The 23,217-nt window shown below is 38.8% G+C and overlaps 1 protein-coding gene across 7 annotated transcripts in view; it reads left to right on the plus strand.

Annotated features, from left to right (window-relative positions):
• Positions 1–23,217, plus strand: part of LOC146452971 (TNF receptor-associated factor 4-like) — a 160,379-nt gene that overhangs the window by 116,633 nt on the left and 20,529 nt on the right. For 3 of the 7 annotated variants that reach the window (XM_085097168.1, XM_085097169.1, XM_085097177.1), the window contains 4 exons: positions 4,703–4,777; positions 5,670–5,747; positions 8,298–8,594; positions 16,007–17,198. The exons of 3 other annotated variants lie outside the window; for them this stretch is intronic. In XM_085097168.1, the coding sequence (XP_084953294.1) occupies positions 4,703–4,777; positions 5,670–5,747; positions 8,298–8,594; positions 16,007–16,507 (951 nt within the window). In that variant the 3' untranslated portion in view covers positions 16,508–17,198. Of the gene's footprint in view, positions 1–4,702; positions 4,778–5,669; positions 5,748–8,297; positions 8,595–16,006; positions 17,199–23,217 lie in introns of those variants that run through there. One more of the 7 variants, XM_085097171.1, reaches the window with a different exon arrangement.

The following is a 23,217-nucleotide window of genomic DNA, read 5'->3' on the forward strand; positions in this document are numbered from 1 at the left end:
TGATGATGATGATGATGATGATTATAATGATGATAATAATAATGCTTAGAGACAGAGCTTGGTGTCCAAGGTACCACCATACTCGCCGGTCCACCTAAGCACCTATACGAGAATGAAAGAGCTAAAGCGTTCTGGGATATACCGGTCTATGCGGAGAATGCGGAGGTGAGAACAAACAGAATTGATGCGAGAGTAGTAGACAAAAGAGAAAGCGAGTCGTCATGATTGAGATGAGCTGCCCGAGGACGGACAACAGATCGACTAAAGAAGCAAGAAGACAACCAAGTCAACATCCCGGGTACGATGTGAAGCAGCTAAACATAGCTATTATAGGGAGCTTAAGCACAGACGTTTTTGAGCCACGGACGGCAACCGGAAATTGAATTTTTCCCTTTTTGGAGCTTTTCAGCGGCATCGCGTTTGTAACGCCAAGCCACAGTCATCAACAAGAGCTTTTCCTGTCCGTGTTAAGGAGCAAAACTACGCCAAAAAAGGAAACATTCTACTTCCGGTTGCCGTCCGTGGCTCACGAACGTCCGTGCTTAGGCTACCTATTGATGTCCTCGTAGGGTGCTCGGTGGAATTTGAAGAGACAGCGAAAGAACTTGTCGGACAGCGATCCGGTTCGTTGCTGAGGCGGATGCAGAAAGTGATTCTGTCATACAGTTTGAACATTGCTCGTACTTTAAAAATTCTCTGTAATTTCAGGACTTTTATAACGACTTTTAGAGTGATAGTCGTTGAAGCGCTGCTTTTAGCAGGAAGTCGGTTTAGAAGCCCTTTTCACGTTTTCTTTTGCTCTATGAATATTTAATTATACCGGTATACCGAGTTGTAGAGATTAGTGTGCGATCTCTGGTTGGGCGAAAGACTACTCAAGTGTTAGAGAGAATGCAGAAGGCAGTTTTATCGGCGACGCTGAACAATGCACAAAAAGAACTTTCAAAGTAGTAACATGAAAATGTCATATTATACCAAGATTGATAGACCAGCCATGAATAGTTATTTTTATGAGTTTAAGACTTTCAGATATCTAGACTATGACTTTTATATTTTATATATTATGTATATATATTTTATTGACTTATTCACGTGCTATTTTAAGTTTCGCTTGGCTCACAGGTTACGCTATGCGCCCTGTGTTGCTTTCTGATACTGTGCATACAGATAGTTTAACTGCGCATAAAAATAATTAACAGCTGTTCGTTAAATTCACTTGTAAAGGTGGCAAAATTGAAATCCAAATGTACCTGACATTAATACCTCTTCGTTCGTGCTGAAGGTATCATTCATCTAAACTTTCAATTTTAATGATTATCGCCACCATAAAGAGAGGGGTTCTGTAATATTTCTTAGACACCCCCTGGGGGTCCTCCCATGCAAAAATGACTGGGTAGTAGTCATACTTATAAGGGAATCAAGTTATCTTTGTTGTACTTTGTTGTACAATGGAAGAAAAACGACAAAAACACCGATTTGTATTTGATAAGTCCTGGTTCCACAAGTAACAACATTCGGTTATTGTATTTATATATTTTTACAGTTGTTGTTTTTCGACAACTCGCTGATGAAGAGAGGCTAAACGAGATGACAATCTTAAGCTGATAGCAATAGCGAATATTTGAATATTAGACTAACAATCAGTGATATTAGCCGCAGCTGTTTATATGAAAAGAAAAAGGATGTATTTTTTATAGGTTGTTGACCAGGTTACATCATTCATTCTTTTTTTACTGTTGTGTGATTCTTGTCAATCCCTGCATCCATCATGTAAAATTGGCGATCTCTAGGGGGAGTTGAGAAACGCAACTGGTCCGTGTTGCATTTCGCTCGACTAAGTCCAAATCACTGGCATGACGTGTGCAAATTAGTCAGTTTTAAAATTATCGTATTCATTGTGACCCAAACGTCCTTTGATACATTTAAAAACATAAAGGACCCGATGGATTTAGCGCCTAACGAGAGGCAGAGGAGCTAGTAGCGCGATCGAGAATTACTTTTAAGTAATCAAGACAGTTAAAAGCTGCCTTATTCTGTAATATTTGGAGTGAATCTCCCCAAACAATAGCGAACGACTCACAGTAATTCAGAATACGAAAGACATGGTATGAACAAAACGTTTAAATAGGGAGCAAGTGTCCTACGCAATATACCAATTCTTTGATTAATCGTCTTGCTTATATACATTCAATATTGTCGGCCCAGGAGAGGGTGTCATTAAATATAACTCTCGAATGCTTAATTTAAGTTGATTCCCTATCTAGTATACAGCCATTAACAGAGAGTTTAAAATGAGAATAATCTAAGTTTTCTTGGACTAGCAATCAGCATCAGGATCTTGAAATTGGAGGTATTAAGGGTAAGTTTGATCAAGTTTATATTTCTCGAGCAAGAAAGCCGCATTTTCCAAATCAATGTTTAAGTCGAGCCGCAAGTCCCCTTGGTCAAGTTCCTTTTGTCAAGTCCTCTTGGTCTTAGGAGGACGAGTAGGAGTGAACTGCGTCGTCAGCAAGTAGGGCAATAGAAGCGTTCTGCATACACTTGCAACCAGAAGACAAATTAACAATCGCTATTTCTTGGGCATAGTATAAATTATTATATACCATGGCCAATCAAATCCCTGGAATTGCACAATGATCCTCTTTTGAAAAGTTTAGTAATATAAACTCTTCTCGGCTAATATTTCGAGTTTCAGTTTTATGCCAGAAATAACAAACCAATAAATTTCCAGATTTCATTATGCAGAAAAATCAATTCAGGCAGGTACGTTTCAGTGATTTTACTGACATGAAACAATTCAGGACGCTAATGGGACGTGGAGCACAGTGACGTCACTCTACGTACACGCATGCGCTAGAGGACTACAATCAGACAAAATTACTTCTAGACTACTTTTGAATGTAAAGAACCACATGGTAAACATATAAACTGTTCTGAATACTTTTCGTTTCCGGAGATGCAGTTTGGTTTAAAGACCAAATGTCCTTGGGTAAACTGCAATAACTTGAATAAGAAAAAGAATTTTCAAACAAATCGTTCAAACACCGTTTGCTGAATTACTTGTCGCTGTTTCGGAAACAAGCTGGCGCTCCTCCCTCAATGAAGAAAGAGAAGCAAGAGCTTTGAGAATTGATCTGACATCCTGAAGTTCTTTTTTCGTTTTTTCTTTTCTTTTCGTTTCTTTCCTTTTTTTTCGAAATAGGGATAAATCAGACTGTCGCGGTTATGCGTGACTTTAAAATGATGTTCTTGACAGTTAGTTGAGAGAGGAAAAGTGCCAGGTCATTCACGACTGACCCGAAAGTGTTTTTATAAACACACCCAACTCACGTACTTGCGACGCTTGAGTCAGGTGACGAACATGGCGGAAGCTGGAGGATATCCATCGTTTGGTGGATACGACGAAGAGTTTGTGAGCGCAGTGGATGAAGATTGGCAATGTCCAATCTGTCATTTGCCACTGAAAGATACAGTCCTAACAGAAGAATGTGGCCATCGATTTTGCAGACAGTGTCTTGAAGGGCACTTTTTGAGGTTAGCGTTCCTTGACAAGTTTTAACTTCGAGGGCTTACATTTTCTCTTAATATTTAGTGTTGTTTCGCGGAGGAATATGTATGGCTGGCTTTGATAGTCGAAAGAAAATTTATAAGGCCGAGATACTGAACAAAACTTTCTTCTCGACCCCATTAAAGACCGACGAACGAAGTATCAGTTCAGACACAACCAACTAAGTTATATCAAGTGAAGCAAAAGAAGGCAGAAGAACGGTCGTAACATCAACTATAAAACCCCAATTTAACGAGTTTTTTTGTTCCAGTCTAAAAACGGAGTGTACATTTGATCGTCAACAGTCACAAAGAGCAATGCCATTCAACGGAGTCAACGCCGACGAAGCGCTCATTCGTATTATCTTCCATAGATCAGTGAAATCAGTAGTGCAGAAACTTGGTATTTCTCAGAATTACTTAACGTACATCTGCTTATGCAACTGTTCCATTTCGGTATCCAGTCGTATTCGTTACTATAGTGGTCATTTAAAACTGTGATAATAAAGCTAGAAATAAAGGAAGTGGAAAATGCCTAACAATTGTCTCTATTCAGGCTGACATCTAAAGGAGCCAATTTTGATCGTGCATCATGAATACACCGAAGGAACTTTTTTCCCCTTGAGCCAATTTAATAAGACTTTGACCGGCTTGTAATTTCACATGCTGAAAATTGTCAAGTGAAACTAACAAGAGGCGAAATGCAAGCACGCGTGACAATCACGTGTGAATGGAGAATTCTTCGATGCACGTACTGTAGTGCGTCACATGCAGCGTGTAATACAAAGATAAGAACCTTGGTTTGTTGAGAAGTAAAATAATGGCACCATTTTGAACACATTAATGGGTCAGCAAATTCGTGAGTAGCTCAAAATTGAGGAGCTTGCTTGTCTTCTCTCAATTATGTCTTCGACCGTTTTTGACGTATAAACCTAGGTAGTTGGGTAGGTGAATTTAGCAAGTTCGTAAAAAAACAAAAACAATGTAAAGCCAAAAAGAAAAGAAAATGGAAAAGCAAAAAACAATAAAAAACAACCAATTAAAGTGCCAAAGTAAGAGATGTTTCAATTAATTTACCACAGCAAACGTATTTCGCTCCTTTTCCACTGAGAGGAAATTATCAATAATGAAATCCCTTGCGTTGCTTCTTTAAAAGGCCCACCAAGGTGAATGTAAAAGATTCCCATTAAACTGTCCCGAGAACTGTGGAGCAATCATCCCAAGAGAAGAGGTAGGTTGCGTGGATGAGACCTTTGGTTAAAGAGAAGAGTTCAGTTGAATGCTCTGTTTTAGTCAGCGGTTGCAAACTTTTTACATTCATTTTTTTCGAACTTTTCTACAATGTAAAACACGATTTTTTTTCCTTCTCAGTTTATCTACTCAAACATAGCCAAGGAAATTGTTACTTTTCAAATTTGATAAGTATAAAGTGGCAACGCAAAATTTTAGTAATACATTATTTTTTAAAGAAATGTGATGTTAAATATTTGCTCTACCACGGATCTTCATGAGAGAAAAAATACATCTATCATTTATTTTGCACATATACCACGTATCGACATTCAAATCCTAGCCGTATGTACATATATGAAGGGAATTTGGTTTTTCCAGTATACCTGTGTCACTTACTGAAGACAGTTATGTTTATTTTGGTTTACTTAGTTTGTACACGACCCCATAAGCATTATTTAGAGTTCAGAAATAAAGGGTATCCGAGGGATCTATTTATTCATTGATCCATCCAGCATTCCGTCCGTTTTGTCCATCTATCTAATAATCCAAAAATGCTTCCTTTAGTAAGTGGCGCAAGGTCTCATAACTGTAAAAGCCTTTTTGAGGGTTTAAGTGAGACTTTTTTTGCTCACATTTTACCATCAGACTATTATAGACGGAAATATACAGTACTTCCAAACTGGAAGTTGTTGCTTATTTGATGAACAGTTCTATGATTACAGAAGGCATTCCCCGGGTGGTGTAGATTTGGTTCTGTCTATTTTTATTTCCTGTTCGCCTCCGGATGAACTGTTCCCCGTTCACTGCGGCCGCATACACAACGTTCTGTGCCGCTTTGTTCCATTTTATATATTACAGTCTTAAAATCGATTCATGCAATTTTTTCACAGATTTTGTCTCATGTTGAGAAGGATTGTCCGCTGACTATGATTTCTTGTCCATATGCTGAGATGGGTTGTACAGCCAAGGTAATGGGCCATTTCCAAGAATGGCGCCTTTTTTGCACTTCTGAAGCATGTGCACCGGAACAATCAGTTTTTGTGGTGTCCTGATTGACTTATTAGAGCTCTTGTTTTTGAAACTCCACCGAGATCACAAAATGTATATAACTGAAAGGCCTTGAAATAAAATTATTCCTACATTGAAGAGCTCTTCTGAGCTGCGGTTGAATCAACTCATGCTGTTTGCACCAGGTTCAGTGTTCACGAGGAAGGTTTCCTTGACACGATTTGTATATTCTAGCGTGTACAAAAAAAAAATTAAGTTTTATTTACTTCCTCGGCAAGTTTCCTTGTTGAAAATCTTCATTGTAGTAGGTTTTATGGGGCTGTCTCATGTGCTTTTTGCTGGGGCTTATGAGGCCCTACCGCACGTCAGGCGTGTGAGAGTTGATCCTTAGTGTTAATTGGTGCTGGCAGATGATCTAGCCTTCTGGGCCTTTCTCTTTCGCCTTTTTCGTCTTATCTTTCTACCACGTTCAAGAATGATGACTATACCTGGTTTATCTGAAAGCAAAGTTTGGACAAAAGTATATTATTAAATTCTCAGCCTCGGATATTGCATTTCTAGCGTTCTGATTGGTTCACTAAATCCCGGTTATCAGCTCATATACCGTAGTTTGACCTTATATGGAAAACGAATGCCCCAGGTGTCGCTAAGCTAATTTTTTTTCGGCGGGAAGCGAAAGTTTCTTCGGAAAAATGTAAAAAAAAAAAAAAAAAAAAAAAAGAAAGGGAAGAAATACCAAACAATGCAATCTCAATATAACAACAATAAAAGCCACAAAGTTCGGTATGACACCATTTAATGGTACGTATCTCTGAAGTTTCCTTTAAAATCAGAAAAATTGCACGATTTTACGACTTAGATCACATAAACTTAACAACAACAACAACAATGACAACCGGTTACCTTCAAAAATTTCAGGATGGCTTGCAAATCTTGGCGGTAAGAGGTTAAAACCGATCGAAGAAATTTCTCAAGAAGAGCTTAATGCCTGCCTTTATGTTTCTACGCATTTACGAGGACTCCAGTTACAAAAGTTCGTCTATGAAATCCGTACGAGCGGCGGCCATAATGTTCGTTTCTTTCGCTCGGCACCACTCAGCAAAACATTTGCACAAACGTGCACAGCTCGATAAGCTTGAAGTTTAAAAACTTGCACTTAATGCTTGTCTCAGTGAGGTTGTACCTCGTACACTTGGACTTGCCTTAAGTGTTTGAAAACGTCTGCGAGGAACTCAGTTCAGCGTAAAAAAAAGCCGTCCTTGATCCCTTCTTTCGCTCGGCACCACACAGCAAAACATTTTCTCAAATGAACATAACTGTTACGCTTCTCGATGAGCTGGAACTTCAAAAGCACTTGAATGCTTGTCTCAGAAAGGTGGTAACTCGTACACTTAAACGTTTCTTGAATTTGAGATGTCCGACTGTGTCCGATCTTCTTCGCTTTCGATTTTTCATTCAACTCCGTTTGCAAAGAGCTGCGCGTGTCATGTGATCATTAAGTTTCGCGCGCTTTGGTCGGAAGTTGCCTTAACATCCGGTCGTTTTAATTTGAAAGAAATTTTTACTTAAAATAAAATTAAGTAAACTTTCAAAGCAATACCCAAACGCGGAGAATTTAATAAAACAATTATTCCATTCGCGCTTGTTGGATATGAGATTGGTTATAGCCAACTCGGCGCTTCGCGCCTCGTTGGCTATTTACCATCTCATATCCAACGCGCGCTCATGGAATAATTGTTAAATATCCTTAAAAAAAAAAAAAACTACTGACCTGAGCGAAAGTCTCCAGAATAGCGCTCTTGGAGTCTATGCTGGACAGTTAATTCAGTGTTAACGGAGTCCTATGTATGACGAAAACCTTAAGAAAAATATTTCACAAAAACGTGAAAAAAAAAACCCCGTAAAAGTTAGAATACCATGTTGATAATCAACGAAATACCAGAACTAATGTAATAAACGCCAAGTTAAGACCTCATCGTAAGATGGACTGGAAATTACTGAAATATGGTTTAATGGCCTGAAACCGCAATATTGCAAACTACCATCCCTCTCTCCTGCCGTAAGTGACTCAGTAGATCTTGATTGAAAATAGTTAAAAATGAAAGGAGGCAGGAATAGAAACTCGAAAGGTACACAGTTAATTAGTGACTTAATGAGCACTCGTAATTTTAGAAGAAACTGATCATATGAATATGCTGCTACATGCATGTGGAAGTTTTGACGAGGGCATAAGAGTTTTTCTCGTGTAATTATACATTCTGCTACTTGTGGCTCAATAGGCCGATATTCGCTCTAGGTTATATTTAGACTGAGTTTATTTGCGGAAAGCCAATTCCGTCCCAATGGCTGAGTTTAGTCTTCAATAATACAGAAGTTACCATTCTTTATTCTTATGGTAACCCGTGGGGGAATACATAACCTAGAAGGGTTAAACATAGCTAAGCGCAGGAAAGGTTTTCTTCAGTGCTAGGGTTATTAGAATATTAAGATGCTTCGATTTGTTCCTGTAGGTTCAGCGAAAAGAGGTTGAATCCCATCTTCAGTGTGCTACGAGGCTTCATCTTGACTTGGCTTGTGTAAAGCTTAGTTACACCCAAGAGGAGTTGGAGAAGTCACAAGAAGTTATACGGAAACTTGACGATAAGATCCATACACTTGAACACATGTTTAGGGGATTTAATGGAAAGTTAGATACTTTTCAAACTCAGCTCGACACAGTCAACACAGAGGTCAAAAATAGAGTGGGAACCCTAGAAATGCTGGTTAGAGATGACACCAAGAAAATAGATAAGTTGTACAAGGAACAGGTAAGCTAATCCGAGTGCTGCATATGAAATGTCTCCTCGTACAGTATCCTTGAGAAATCCACTCTAAAAAACTCTAGTAGCTCACCTAATATAATTATATATTTACTTACTTGTTAATTAGCCAAGACCAACTAATCACTCTAATCAATCTGTGACAACAAGTGCACGCACAAAACGCGATGAATAAATCAGATTTCGAAGAAAGTACTTGTAACTGGCGCCAAGTGCGGGAAAAAGCGTGCGATCAAGACACGATTGGCTTTGCTTGGCTTCCCATTGGTTGATAAAATGGCGCGAATATTACGAACCAATCACAGAGCGTAGTAGAGTGAGGCCAAGGCAAACACGAAATTCATTTCGACAGTCAAATGAACTTCGGTATAATTAAAATAACTAATAAATTAATAAGTAACCTTAGCTCCAATCCATGTTCTAGTGGCGGCGACAGCGACGAGAACGTCAAAATACTAGCAGCAAAACAATGACTGCTGGTCCGTGCATTATAGCACATCTTTGAAGTCCTGCAAAAAAAGTGAAAAGACTTAATTCAAGGTTTCATGAAGAACTTGAACGAACGGATGACAATAATGAACTGCGTTAGGACGAATTCAGTTCTTGCATAGCGTCATAACATGATGCAAATTGGACGGGTCCGAATACCGCAAGATTTTGAATACACGCCCTGTGCTTAAATTACTTGAAAGAACCTTTTTGGCGAGAGGAAAAGCTTACTGTTGGAGGGAACGTTTGGGATTGACTACAAAAACATTTTAAAACTGACTAAGAAAAAAGTCCAAATTAGTGAATCGTTTATAATAATATAGTTTAAGATATATTAGGCATAGTTTAAAGTGGCTGACGCCGGTTCCCTGCTTTCACGGATCAATACTTGTCTACCACTATTTATCAGTGGATACAACAATTATAGTATAAAACAAATGCCTAAGCATTAGTGAGCAAAATATAGTCGTTTTCTTGACTGAATAGGTTACCACAGCAACGAAGTTAGTAGACGTGTAAAAGCAAGGTATAACGTACTATCTGAAAATATGGTTCGACGATGAGAATTCAAACCTTGCTCCCCAGACGCAATAACAACTGCACCACAGGCGAAACTACAGTAGAAGCCGGCGAAATAGCAATACGAATGATCTTATTACATCACTAAGATCAAGGGGGTGGCCCACTCAATAATCAATCCTAAGTGAAATTAGAGTCTCCGTTTAAAGTGAGCGATCCCGGTTTCTTTCTGATAAAATAAAATTAGCATTGCTGTTTCGACGGCTTCTACTGTAGATTCGCCTGGAGTGTATCACGTCTGTCTTGAATGCAGAAGACCGAGTTTGAGTCCTCGCCGATGAACCGCCATATCTTTACATAGACGATAGTACAGTATATCTTGCTTTAAATCGTCTACGTACTCCATTCCTTTAATCTTATACAACAGATCATTACTGTAAGGCGGCACGAGTTAAGTTTTCGGTCGCGTTCTTTTTTTATTTTTTGGGGGGCGTCGCGATTGTCCTAGAGATAACGCATAAGACTTCGGGCCACGAGTTAAGTTCTCGGTCGCGTTCTTTGTACTCGGGCCGTGAGGCGTCGAGTTAAGTAATCGGGGAAAGGGAGGGGAGGGCCCCGAACTCCCTCATGTTTTCTCACTTCCCTCGCTTCCCCTCTCTTTCCGCGTTCGCGAATGGTTGCCCTTAGCGTAGAAAGGGGTTCTGGAGTCGTTAGAATTCAAATCATTTTACTTTCTAGTTCTAGCCATTCAATCTACAACAGTGATGAAACTTATTCCCCTAGAATTTATCAACTTTAACAGAAACGGGATTCGCTGACCTAGAGAGGCATTTTCTATTTCTAAGGCGAAGACTTTAACTTATTCAGCTTAAACTCGGGGCATATTTGACTGCGTGGTGCGTAACCCTACGATCTTTTAGCAGTGATAACCTCCAGCATGGCTAACTCACCCAAATCGATAGATACGGAGATATAGTGAGGCAGTAAGTAACCACCAGATAGAATTGCGTTACTTGCAGTCAGAATGAAATAGAGTGGGAAACGATATTTGTCAGTAGAATACCTTGTGCTTCATACGAATGCTTTTTAAAATCCCCGGGTTTTAATCGTTACGTTTTCACCTTTCGTTTGGAGACAGAAACCATTGGAAAGGTTTATATCGGGACAGGTACCGACTGACTCACGTTTAGAAAATTCAAAGAATTCCAAAGATTCGAATGCAGACCTCCTCCCCTAGTCTGCGAACGGAAATACGTTTACGTTCGCAAGCTACCCCTCCCCCCATACAATGTTGCTAAACAAAGATAGCGCCAGTGCGTGTGAAATCTACAACATTGACCAGGGGTAGGGTGGGAGGTGTGACAACAAAGATGTTGACGCTGTTGAGACAAAGTTCTTTGATATTGTTCTTTGATATGTTTCACAGCAGAAGAATGGTCATGTCGAATCGAACCGCGATCGATCGCAAGTGCACGCAGAGGAAGAGGAGAATAGGGAGACAGTTTCTGGCTTAGTGAACGCTTGAAATAATAGGACAGCAGAGGTCGCTCGATGTTTAGGGTCTTTAGGTGAATGGGATCCATTAACCCGTTTTAAGTTTCTAAGGTCATCTTCAACAAATGCCGAAATCCATGTTTGAGAAAACTGCTGTTCTTTAGCTTGTATTTTAATGTCCACGCCTTAGATTTTCATACAGATACTTACAAGTTCGAACTACGCTTAATAAACATCAAAACAGCTCCAAAAGAAAGTACCGCTAAATAGCTTTGATTTGGGTGACCACAATTAGACTTAATTTTCCAATTTGACTTTATAGAGATGTAATCGGGGACGCGATCGCTATCGTGTCACACTCAGTCCTGCAATGACAACTCTCGTTTTTGACCCCTCCCCCAGAAAAATCCTGAACCTTCATGGGTTATCGCAGTTTTGATTTTCGTTTTATTTGTCATTCTTGCTATTTTCGCCATATTTGTTACTCAGTCTTTTCACATGGCAAGAAAATGTCTTATTACTTTTGCAATTTTTGCTATTTCTTCTTTACTTTTCTAATAGCCGTTTTCTTTGCGACAATTGCGAAAATAATTTGCTAGCAAATTCTTACTAACAAGATCGATCCTGGACATAAGTGCATTTTTATTATGAAACGCGAAACAAGGCATGTTCAGAAAAATTGGCGGGCCAAGGAATACATCACGCATGACAAATTATGCGAACGTACTTGCAATCTCAAGCAGTTTAAGGCCTGGTTTTGAAGGGTGTTCAGAAATTATGAATGATCCCCTATATCTTCGGTTTGTCTGCGTAGAACAGGATGAAATTTTCCCTGAATATTAAACTTGATGTTTTCTTTTGCCTTAACGTATAAATTTGATCACGTGACACATCACGTGACCAAAAACTGAGAATTTCGTAAATCGGCGATATGGCGGCGAATTTTCTTTATAAAGATAACTGAATTAGTGTTTCCGAGGCAGATTTTAAATATTTAACTTTTTACGTTTGGAATGACTGTCCTTAAGATTTTAAATTGGAGAAATTAACGATCAAAGGTTGAATTGTGGACTAAAAAATGACCTTTGCCCTGATAATTTTTTTCTGGAGAACAATAGACGATCATTCCAAACGTGAAGCGATGGAGATATTTAATCTTTATTAGAAACGCGTTTTTGTTTGATGTTATCTCTCAAAACCGTCGCCTACCTGTCAAATCTTTGCTTTTTTCACAAAAATGATCACGTGACATGTCACGTGATCTATAGCACTACTTATTATGCTTAGAAATTTTCAGAATGATGAGATCTTTTTATCTTCCAAATTTCAGTTCAGTGCCATTGAATTTGTTAAAGTTATCTAGAATAAACCATTTTTCCTCTTAAAAGCCCTTGACCCAGGCCTTAAACTGCTTGAGATTTTGTGATCAGTTTTTGAATTTGTTCAAGAAGGAAACCGTTTTGTCAACAAACTTCTTGAATTTGTGCCCTAGAGCTCACAGAGCTTTGTTTGGCTAAATCATGTTTCGTATCATTAATACATCTGAGTAAAAGAATTTGGGCTAATATTGATAAGTTGATATTAGAGTGTTTATATCAGTGTATGCTAAATATAGGAGATTTAAAAATTGTCAATCGTACAGAAATTTTTATCCATCGTCGACAAATGCTTCCCTAAGAACCATCCATTAAACAAGATCTTCAACAGACTAGCCTGTGAAGAGGCTCCCAAGTGGGGTATAGGGCGAAAAGAAAAATCGACGAGCCGGGCAAGCGGAGCGCGGTATGGGGCGAGGAAGAAAGAAAGCGGGGCCTGTGGACATTCTTTAAGTGCCGCCGTCTTGTGATATCAGATTCTGGTATCTCGCTCTGATTGGTTAGAATTAGGCGATTGCTGACAGATTTGCAAGAATGATTGACACATTGAATCGTTTGAATCTCGCGCGCTGACATTTGCATAATTTGTGACCTTCTTCGGTTTGCAGTTTGGAGAGCTGGAAATCGAACGAATCTTTTGCATAGATCGTTGGGCTTATAAAAGAGCTGAATTTTTCTGCAATCCGTAGATAAAAACAAAGATTTCTTTGGAATGTTTACCGACTGGTTTCGACAAGAGATTGATCTTCCAGTTGCTTCATTGGATGTTAAGAGAAATGTGGAACTTTGAGTGTTCTACGGTGGTAATTGTCATGCCGTTGGTGTTTATAATGAAGGACAAGGTTAACGAACTATCTAGCTTAGGCCTCAAAGCGTTTGCAGTCGGCGCTGGAGATGAATAAGTCTTCGCTAAGATAATTCATCAATCGGTGATCGCACGGTCGGCGAATCTTTTGGAGTTTGTTGCCCAGGACGTTGAAAAAGGAAACTACCGGCTTTCTTTTACGTTTTAATTTCGTTACGTCTTAAGAATTTTTCGCAGAATCTACAAACAAATGAATGCGCTTTTTTTCTCGCTGGATTTCCCCAATAAATAATGTTATTACGCGGGATGCCCTGATGGGCATACCGTGTCTAAAAACGGGTCGATTTCTTTTTTTTTTTCTCCGTCGTAGCCACAAATCTGCACATTAATTTATTCATTAAACTCTCCCCTCTCCCACTCGGGATGTATTGTTCTGATTGTCTTCAACAAAAGCAGGCCAATCAAAATCCATTCTTGTCGTGTATGTCGCGAGGGAGGGGACCCACTCACCCCCTACCTGTGTGACGTCAAAGCATCATTTGATTTATTCATTAAAACCGGATTAGATTTGTGACGCCATATTGTTAACATGTTGTGGACTCAAGTGTGCCATTTTCAAACGGAAATTTAGCCATTTTGAAGCGGTAAATCGAAAGAATAACTTCTAAGAAGCACTCGACATTTAAAACGGTGGAAATTGGAGAGTTTCTAGCGAAGGAATCGTGCTTTGTTTGACAGTCGTAGAACCACGATGGGAGACTGAAAAGAGGTCATTGAGAAGCTTACGCTATCGTAATGGAATTTCCGAAGTCTGCGGTAAGACCCTTAGGAGCGTAACACAAGGGTAACAACATAACACGATCTTCGTGACTCAAACTATTCCATTAGCAAGGATAGTTTTATCAATCTGCGAAGCATACAGTTGGAATAAATGAATCCGTCACAGCATTACGGGTAAATGCCAGTATCGGCGTCTTGTTACCAAATATTATTGATTTTCCGACTCATTCGAGCGGAATGATTGGCATAAAATTACCTTGTTGACATATTACTCACAGGTTAATTGCAAGGGGGTGGAACGAATGGCGGCATCAAAAGGATGTCTACAGGCTCCCTCCCTTTCTTTCTCCCCCTCCTCTTCGAGCTCGATTTTTGTTTTCGCCCTAGACCCCACTTGGGAGCCTGTTCACAGGCTACAACAGACACACACTAAAACTCAGCTACTCGTGCATGCCAAACATGAAAACCATCATCGCATCACATGACAAACACATACTCTCAAATGTAGCAACGACCCCAAACCAAAATCATGACCCGAGCTGCAACTGCAGGAAGAAAGAAGAATGCCCACTTGATGGTAAATGCCTCCAAGAGACCGTGGTCTATCAAACGACGGAAACAACAACAGAATCGTGCGTGGGACTGGCAGCAAACGAAACCGAAACCACAACACAACAACACATCCTTCCGAAACGCCAACAGACGAAATGCAACGGAACTATCTAAAGATATATGGACCCTGAAGGGCGCAACAAAACATTTCGCATTGAATGGAAAGTACTCAACAGGTGCAAACCCTATAAAAACCTAACAAAAAATGTAACGGAAACCTATGTCTTCACAAAAAGCTTATTTTAATCTGTAGAAAAGATCTTTGCAGCCTGAACAAACGCACTGGATTACCAAGCTCATGCCCCCACAGAAATAGATGTATTCAAAACCTCTCGAATAACGTAAAGTAACCGTTTGTATCATGGCAGGTGAATTGTATCACGCCACGTGCATTAATATTTTATCTCCCAGCAACCGCTTATTTTAAATCGCCAGTATGAATGATTTTACAAATCCATGCCCTCATATAAATATAAATATGTACCAAAAACCTCTTGTATAACGTAACGCAACTGTTTGTATCATGGCACATGGAATTGTATTTTATCACCTAGCAGCCGCTTGTTTTAAATCGCCAGTTTTTTTTTTACTTTATATAGCCAGCTTTTGAATCTTTACTGGTCATTCGTTGAAGTTGCCTGATGAGTGTGGTCAGCTCCTGACCATACGAAACAGGGCTGCAGCAATAAAACAATGAATCACTTCTGAAGCCTGAACATTTTTTCCTGATTGTATATCTCTATATCGATCGATTTTGGCAAGTTAGTGATGCTGGAAGCTATCACTGCTAAAAGATCGTAGGCTTACGCACTACGCAGTCAAACATGGCCCGAGTATAAGCTGATAACAGCCTCTTCTTCGCCACTGAATAGGCGTTTGCTTGGTACCACTATTGTAGTAAATCAACTGATAAGAGTCGTCGTATTTATCCGCCATAGTACAAGTCATCGAAAGTGATGGAAACCGTTGTGAACCACCTCAATAAAAAAAGAAGTTAATTTAAAAGTGATGTCACAGTCTGTTGGCTACCGTCGCGGTAGCTTAAGTGACCAATTTACTCTAATCATGGATCTTGCTTCCTTTACCAAGATTAATGGCAGTGATCGTTACCAAATCAGACAATTTTGGGGGGTTTTCTTTTGTCTTTAAAATCAATGTGCTTTATGAATTTGTTTAAATGTAATTTTGGGCCAAGAAGTCGAACCAACAAGCATGCCGGACCTTGTCGGAATATTGAACAACGTCGGGAAAAAGCATCGTGGGATACAACACTACATCGTTACTGATCGCAGAAGCTATCATTTTTTTTAATTTTTTTTTTGTAGGATAAACGAAGAGAAGAGTTTGGGGAGTTTGAGGCGAGATTCAAATCTCGTAAAAAAACGTGGAAGATTAACAACTTCAGTGAAGTCTTAAGAAAATCCAAAGCTGGAGAAGAAACCGATATATCCAGTGCTCCATTTTACGACGATGGATACAAATTTAAATTAGAATTGACGCCAAATGGCGAAGACATTGGACGAAATACTCATCTCTCGCTATATTTTAGCATAATGAAAAGCGACCACGATGCCATCCTACAGTGGCCTTTCCATAAAAAAATAACTTTTACGCTGATTGATCAACAACAAGAAGAAAATGACAGAATGAACATTGTTAAGTCATTTATAGCTGGCCCAAACCATAAAAATTTCCACAGGCCTCAGGCAGATAGTAACATTGGTCGGGGCTTCCATAAGTTTGTATCACACACTGTTCTGAGGACCAGACACTACGTGGAGGATGACACTATTTTCATTCAAGTCAAAATCGATCCACCACAATAGGTTTAATTGTAATTCAAAACCATATGAGCAAAAAAGAATTTCTCGATTCTTTAGCGTTAGTTAATCTGATAATTGACCATACGATACTAGTGTGGAAAACCACTGTTATGAAATACGATCTGTGTTAGGTTTTTTTTATTCCAAAACCCCAAATATTGATTGTGCTTGCGTGACTTCCATCTGCCTAGATAGAAAATAGTTGCGCATAATTACCTGTATTTTGTGTTGCAATTTGTAATGTGTGTAGTATAGCAAAAAAAAAAAAAAAATTTTACCATTCGAAGAACATCCGTTCAGCACCTAAATTCTAGCTCTTTAAGAATTAATATACAATAGCCTAGGATGCTTCTAATGGAATGATATTCCTATTTCTATTCTTAAAAAAAAAACACTGAACTACAAAATTATCTAAAAGAGTACTGTAGCAGTATTAATTTACTCAGTATAAATCACTGCTTCACCGACATTTGTAACATCTATACTACTTTAGTATTTCATCGTTTCCTCTCTTATATCATGTTTTCATTGTTATGTTAGGAAAAATATGTAATCTAATTGAAAAGGGCATACAATTTGAATAACTACATCACATCTTCTTCCGTTATTTCTTTGGTTATTGTAAGCTATAAACCGTTGTAATTTAACATGAAGTAGAGGAGAAATGTAAATACAAAAAAAAAAAAAAAAAAAAAAAATTGCGCATGTTTTCAGTTGGGATAACTGTCGGTCCGAGGTGTGGCTAAACACGTAAAAGGTTATCGGCAGCAGATTAAAGTATGTTAGCGGTAGATTACGAACCAGGGAACAAAAACTATCGGCCAAAATACAACAGTCCTTGTTAATCAACTTTTGACAAATTTGTTTGAAATACAAGAATGGTTATACTCGCTCACAGAAACTGAAATCGTCACTTATGTGGGTTTTTTTTTATTCTTTTTCTGTCTGCTATCAGTGAACCTGTAAATTATTGACGTGAAACATATGAAACTTCAGATTTGATCTGGAGATCGTTGTTTGTTTTATTAGAAGCCCATGTTGTTGGACTTTCCCAGGGTCCAGGACTTTTTCTTCAATGTTAAGAGCCAGAGCCGAACGTTTCATGAAGTCTTTGCTGGCAAGTAATTCATGGTAAGGTACCATATAGTCATCCACATAATCCCAACGCTCCATATAGTCACCCGTACCTTACCATGAAGTATACACCTCTTTGCTTGGCCTTCCATCGCATTTGACATAAAGGATGTCCAGACTCGCCAAAGGAAAGTCCTTAAATTTCCTCCTCAGTTTTTTTTCACTTTTACGTCACCGACGCTGGGCCATGGCCATGCAGAGTCTTAACCTGCACACTTTAGTCTAGCTTCTTCTACTGGGCACACACTGTTTTCCGCTTTTTGTTTCCTAGTTGCTTGAGTTCGTTTAGAGAAAAACAACGCAATTTGCTCCAGCCAATCATGAATTTAATTAAACTTTGTCGGACATATTTGAACCTGAATGATACACCTATTACATTACATTGTTATCGTATCGAATATAAAATAATTCTTCTTCAATTAAGGCATTGCATGGTATGGCGCCTGATTACTTCTGTCATTTAATATCTGTCTCGCCGCCGTCTAGGTATAATTTAAGGCGCAACGACGACTCTGCAACTTTATTAGCTTTCCCGACAATGAGAACCAAGAAGACCCTGGCGGATAGATCGTTTAGTTGTGCTGCCCCTAGAGTTCGGAATCTGCTTCCTACCACAATAAGATCTATTTCCAGTTTAGATATTTTTAAAATTAGACTTAAAACTTTTTTTATATAATAGGGCATTTAATTAGTTACTATAGTTATTATAATTAATTTGCATAATTGATGAATTATTTTATCTATTTATGGAATTTTAGAATTGTAATTTTGAACTTCTATTTCATTTTTAATTTAATATTTATTGTAAGGCGCAGTTGAATGTATTTATAGAAACTGCGCGGTATAAATTTAAATTTATTAATTTATTATTATTACGTTAGGGCAGAAATGCTACAGTTCTTGGGGATAATTGAGTATAGGCCATCACGTGGTCAGGACTGGGCGTGTTATATGAAGCCCGGCGGGTAGAAGGTCACAAAATTCAAAATTCACGATATGTTCACACTTGCTCGTTTATATTCTCCCAATCTAGAATTATATTTTTTCACGATATTTACCTGCAAGAACTGATTGTAGTCGAACAGGGCCATTTTTGTTGCTGCTAAAACAAAGGGTTGTAGAGCGTTTGTGTGTAAAAGTTTCCATATTTCTCATTTCTCTTGTTTATAGATCAGTTTTTCTCGTGAATGTAGGAATTCGTTTCAATTGTTCTAATCGGCAAAATACTTCATTTGTTGAATTATTCCTGTATTCCCAGCTGCATTATTTAATTTATGCGTTGGACTTCCATTATAAATCGATAAAATCATGAAAAATCGATAACATCGGTTTGACACACTAAATTAATTTATCGATTGTCACCGATTTCCGTTATCAATCGGTAAAAATCACTTGACGGTGATATCGATTTTTATCGATTATCGCTGGAAGTATTAGAAGCCCTTGTAGTTGGACTTTCCCAGTGTCTCCTTATCGAGGCATGGAAGCTTTTCTGGTCGGTCAGTCTAGTATTGTATCTCTTGTTCCATTAATTTAATCTGACGCAGGAGACATAACATCTGCGTTGAGGCGGTGATCTATAATTTGGAATAAACTGACGAAAATAAAGAAAGATAATGGAGAATATCAGACTCTTTCAGTTATTATTATTCTGTTCTTTTTTCATTTTACCTTTAGTAGAACAACCTAGGTTGTAGATAACGACGAGTGCAAGAATGTTAAAAGAACTAAGTTTGCAAACTGGGGACTTTTTTCCTTTTTTACCCTCCCTGCATCCAAAATTTTAGCCTGTCTTATCTGACCCTTGAATCTTTTTCCTAAGTTGTCCTATATTTAAGATTTCCCAAAAGTTTTAATCCGACTGTTCAGCCAGTCAACAACAGAAACACGCATTGAAATAATGTTTTGGAGGGAAAAGAGTTACATCAGAGGGGAGAACAAAGATCTGGGACACTAGCAAGCTCACCATTTAATGTTTTAAAGTTACTTCGCTTTCTTTTTTATTAATGGATCAGCTAGTTAGCGAGTTACGCGTAGCGTTGAATTTGAGTTAAGATTGATATCAAGAAGCCTGAATGCCACTTGATAATATTATAACATACAAGCAAACGAGAAAACAACAACAACAACGAAATTTGGGGGTTCCTTTAAACATTTCCTAAACGCAACTCGATAACTTTCATAGGGGTTCCCCACCGGAAGAAAAGCACAAGGCGTGCTATATCGCTGACCTTGCAAAATCATTGCGATCTTAGTCCATTCATTTGCTTGAAAAAATAATCCCTTCTTCCACAGATAACCGCTTTCAGTTATATCATGTCTCTGCGTTAATTTTTTTTTTCAGTTGTTTTTGTTTCACTATATATAGGGCAAAATGGCTTGATCTAATGGTGAGCGTCTCCAGTCATTTACATTCAGCTTAAATACACAGGTGTCACATTGGGTTTTCATTGCAGTTACGAAGCCAAAGGCACAACTTGACTCAGTTGCTACTGAAATTCTATAAACAATGAATATTTAACACCAAAGATAAAAATCATAATTAATTAATCTGGAACAACAACTGAAAGTTCAAGAAAGCCCGCCTCCCACCCTACCCAAAGAAAATTACGTTCTAAAGATGTCTTTTAAACAGACTATTCACAATCGGGCTACAGCAGTTTTCCACAGTATCACGCGGGAGTTCTATTGTCAGTACTCCAAGCTATGAAAGGGTTTTTTTTAAATTAGTCACTCGAAAACTCGTTTTTCATTCCCATGGCATTACTATGATGATCCCCGAGTGTAAAACTATATGCGACCACCGGCTGATTGGATTTAAGAATCTTCTGCCACCAACAAAATGACAAACGACTCATTTGTCTCTGAACGATGCAAGATATATTCTTTTTCAGGATGTTGAGCTATTTAACAATTATACCGTCCACTCAAGCTTGTTGGATCGGAGATGATAGATAGCCAACGAGGCGAATTTTAACCTCTAAAAGGTATGACGATCGCTCCCGTCACTTTTATAGGAATTCCCCCCCCCCCCCCCCCCCACACACACACACACACCCCGCGGGACGCTACTGGCAAAAACAAGACAGCAAGGGGCGAGGGGCACAGTGACGTGACTCTACGGTACACGCATGCGCCAGAAAACCACAGTCATAGACTAAATTACGAAACTTTTAAATGCAATGGGACCACATGACACCAAAGAAACCGTTCTGAATAGTTTTCGTTGCCGGAGATGCAGTTTGGTTTAAAGACCAGCGCCCAGTACGGGCTAGCTGCTCGAAGCATGGTTAGCGCTAACCCGGGTTAAATACCATAACAACCTATAGGTTTTAATACCTCTTAATCAATGGTTAGCGCTAACCATGCTTCGAGCAACTCAGCCCACGTGTCGTAGGGCAAACTGCAACAAGACAAATAATTTTCAAATACAAAAGAAATCGTTCAAACACCGTTTGTTGAATTACTTGATGTAAGCTATCAAGACGATCTCGACTACCTACCGCTGTTCGTGAAACGAGTCCACGTTCCTCCCTCGAGAAAGTCCCGCGGACCCGAATGAGTTTCGGAATCAAAATTTTGACATGTGATATTCCAAATAAATGTGGAAAGCTTGACACCTTCTTTACTTATCTTACTTCGTACTTTTAATAAACCAAACACCTGGGGCTCATGAAACACACATGACTCTTAAACTACAGTAGGATCTTATAAGCTCTAGATAATCTTCTTGGAATATTATTAAGGTGATTCCACTGAATTGCATTTGGCATCCTTGCTGCGCATAATTTTTCGGGTCATTTAGCGCGCGCACGTACAACATTGCGGGATTTCGTTAAGGTTAAGCTCAGCAGGAAAATAAATGGTCCTTTTGTTCTAAACGAGCACGGAAAGAAGTGTAGGGGGAAACACGAGACGTAGTCGAGTGTTTCTCCTTTAGTGCTTTACAATAGAACAGAGCACAGCCGAGGCTTCTTTATTTGTTTTATGATAAAGAATTCTTTTATTTCCGCCCGCGTTCACCCTCATTTTCTTAACCAACTTCATTTTCCGAACGAACAGATCTGGCGTCATTGTGCATCTGTACTCTGATAAAGAACTCTAAAATAAGCCAATCATAATCCTTGTTAGAATGTTTCAAATGATTTGATTGGTTGAACAACACGAAAGCTGTCAGGCTACTTGGCTCTGTGTTTTAGTCGCTAACTTCTTCGGAAACTTCACTTTCAAGCACCGTGTTACTTGTACTGTTTATTTTACCTTGTATGCGCACAGGATGGTCTATGTCCAGCTCGTTTACGTTTTCTAGGTTAAAAAAGACGTCTGGATCGAAAAATAATAATAATAATAATAATAATAATAATTTTTATTGTGCATAATAATATTTACAAGAATAAAAACTAGTAGATACAATTTGATTCTATTAGAACCTGAGTGATTTCACAGTTTGCTGTCATAAAATTGTAAAATATCAACATGTTATATCTGAGCTGATTTTCCAGAAGGTGGCTACAGAAATTGACGTTTTTGTTACCTTTTCTTAAGATATTTATTTATTTTTTTTTTTAGCGTTTCTTATTGAATTTCACATCAGTAACTTAATAGATTACAATGGTCATTAGCAAATATTTATAAAACCAAAATATTTTTCTACTACCCCCCCCCCCCCTCCCTCCCTGATTTGCTAACCTAGCCCCACTCTCTCTCAAACGTCTTCTAACCGCGCAACGATTTGGCTTTGAATTCGGCGCGCGCTCTGAGATCAGAACTAAGTCATTAGACCTAGCGTTTCGTTTGGCTTCCTGAAGCAAAGTTTTCCTGAGGACATCATTAAGTCTAGTGAGGGGAGAAGTCTTACGAGTGCATTTTCTGCCTCGTACTAATATGCTTGCTACCAATAGTCCTCTTTTAAGCTAAACGAGTAATTTTCAGTTACTCGGGCTTGGACTATTAAAGGCTTGTATATTGTGGGCTTTGCTTGAGGAGGTGACAGTCTTTGGCTTTAAAAAGTAGGTCTTAGGGATGAGTTCTTTTCGGGCAACGTGAAATTTTCGCGAATTGTTTACCCAGCCAAAGACTTAATATATTTTTGTGGTGGAAAAGGGCGCTAACCCTTCCCTTTTCAAATGTTGATTTCAACATCCGGGATATAAGCTGATATGGAAAACACTAGCAAGAATGGGCAAGGATTTTCTCTTCAAGAAGCGTGAGTTTGAAAAGCTTTTGTATTATTTTTCGCCGTTATAACTGTAGCGTTGTTAGGCTAGTCATCGATTAGTCGAGAAGTGCGATTTTGGTCGGATTTCCGGACTCAATGTCATAAATAATTTCCAGATGTTCGTTCGGCGTGATTCTCATTACGTCTTGAACTTATAATTAACACGGAAAATCAATTTAAAACGCTGTCTTGCCCCGATTAAGCCGATTCTTTTGTGGAAGGCTAGTCTTGAGCGCTTAACGACCGGGTTTTGGTTGAGATTTAAGATGCGTTGGCGCCGTTAATAATTACCAAGTGTCACACTTGTATAGTCGGATCACAGGTCATGTCTCATTTCACTCGGGTGTCAATGTCACGTCTA

Source organism: Pavona decussata, unplaced genomic scaffold, assembly GCF_977016875.1.
Source record: "Pavona decussata unplaced genomic scaffold, jaPavDecu1.1 SCAFFOLD_358, whole genome shotgun sequence".
NCBI lineage: Eukaryota > Metazoa > Cnidaria > Anthozoa > Scleractinia > Agariciidae > Pavona > Pavona decussata.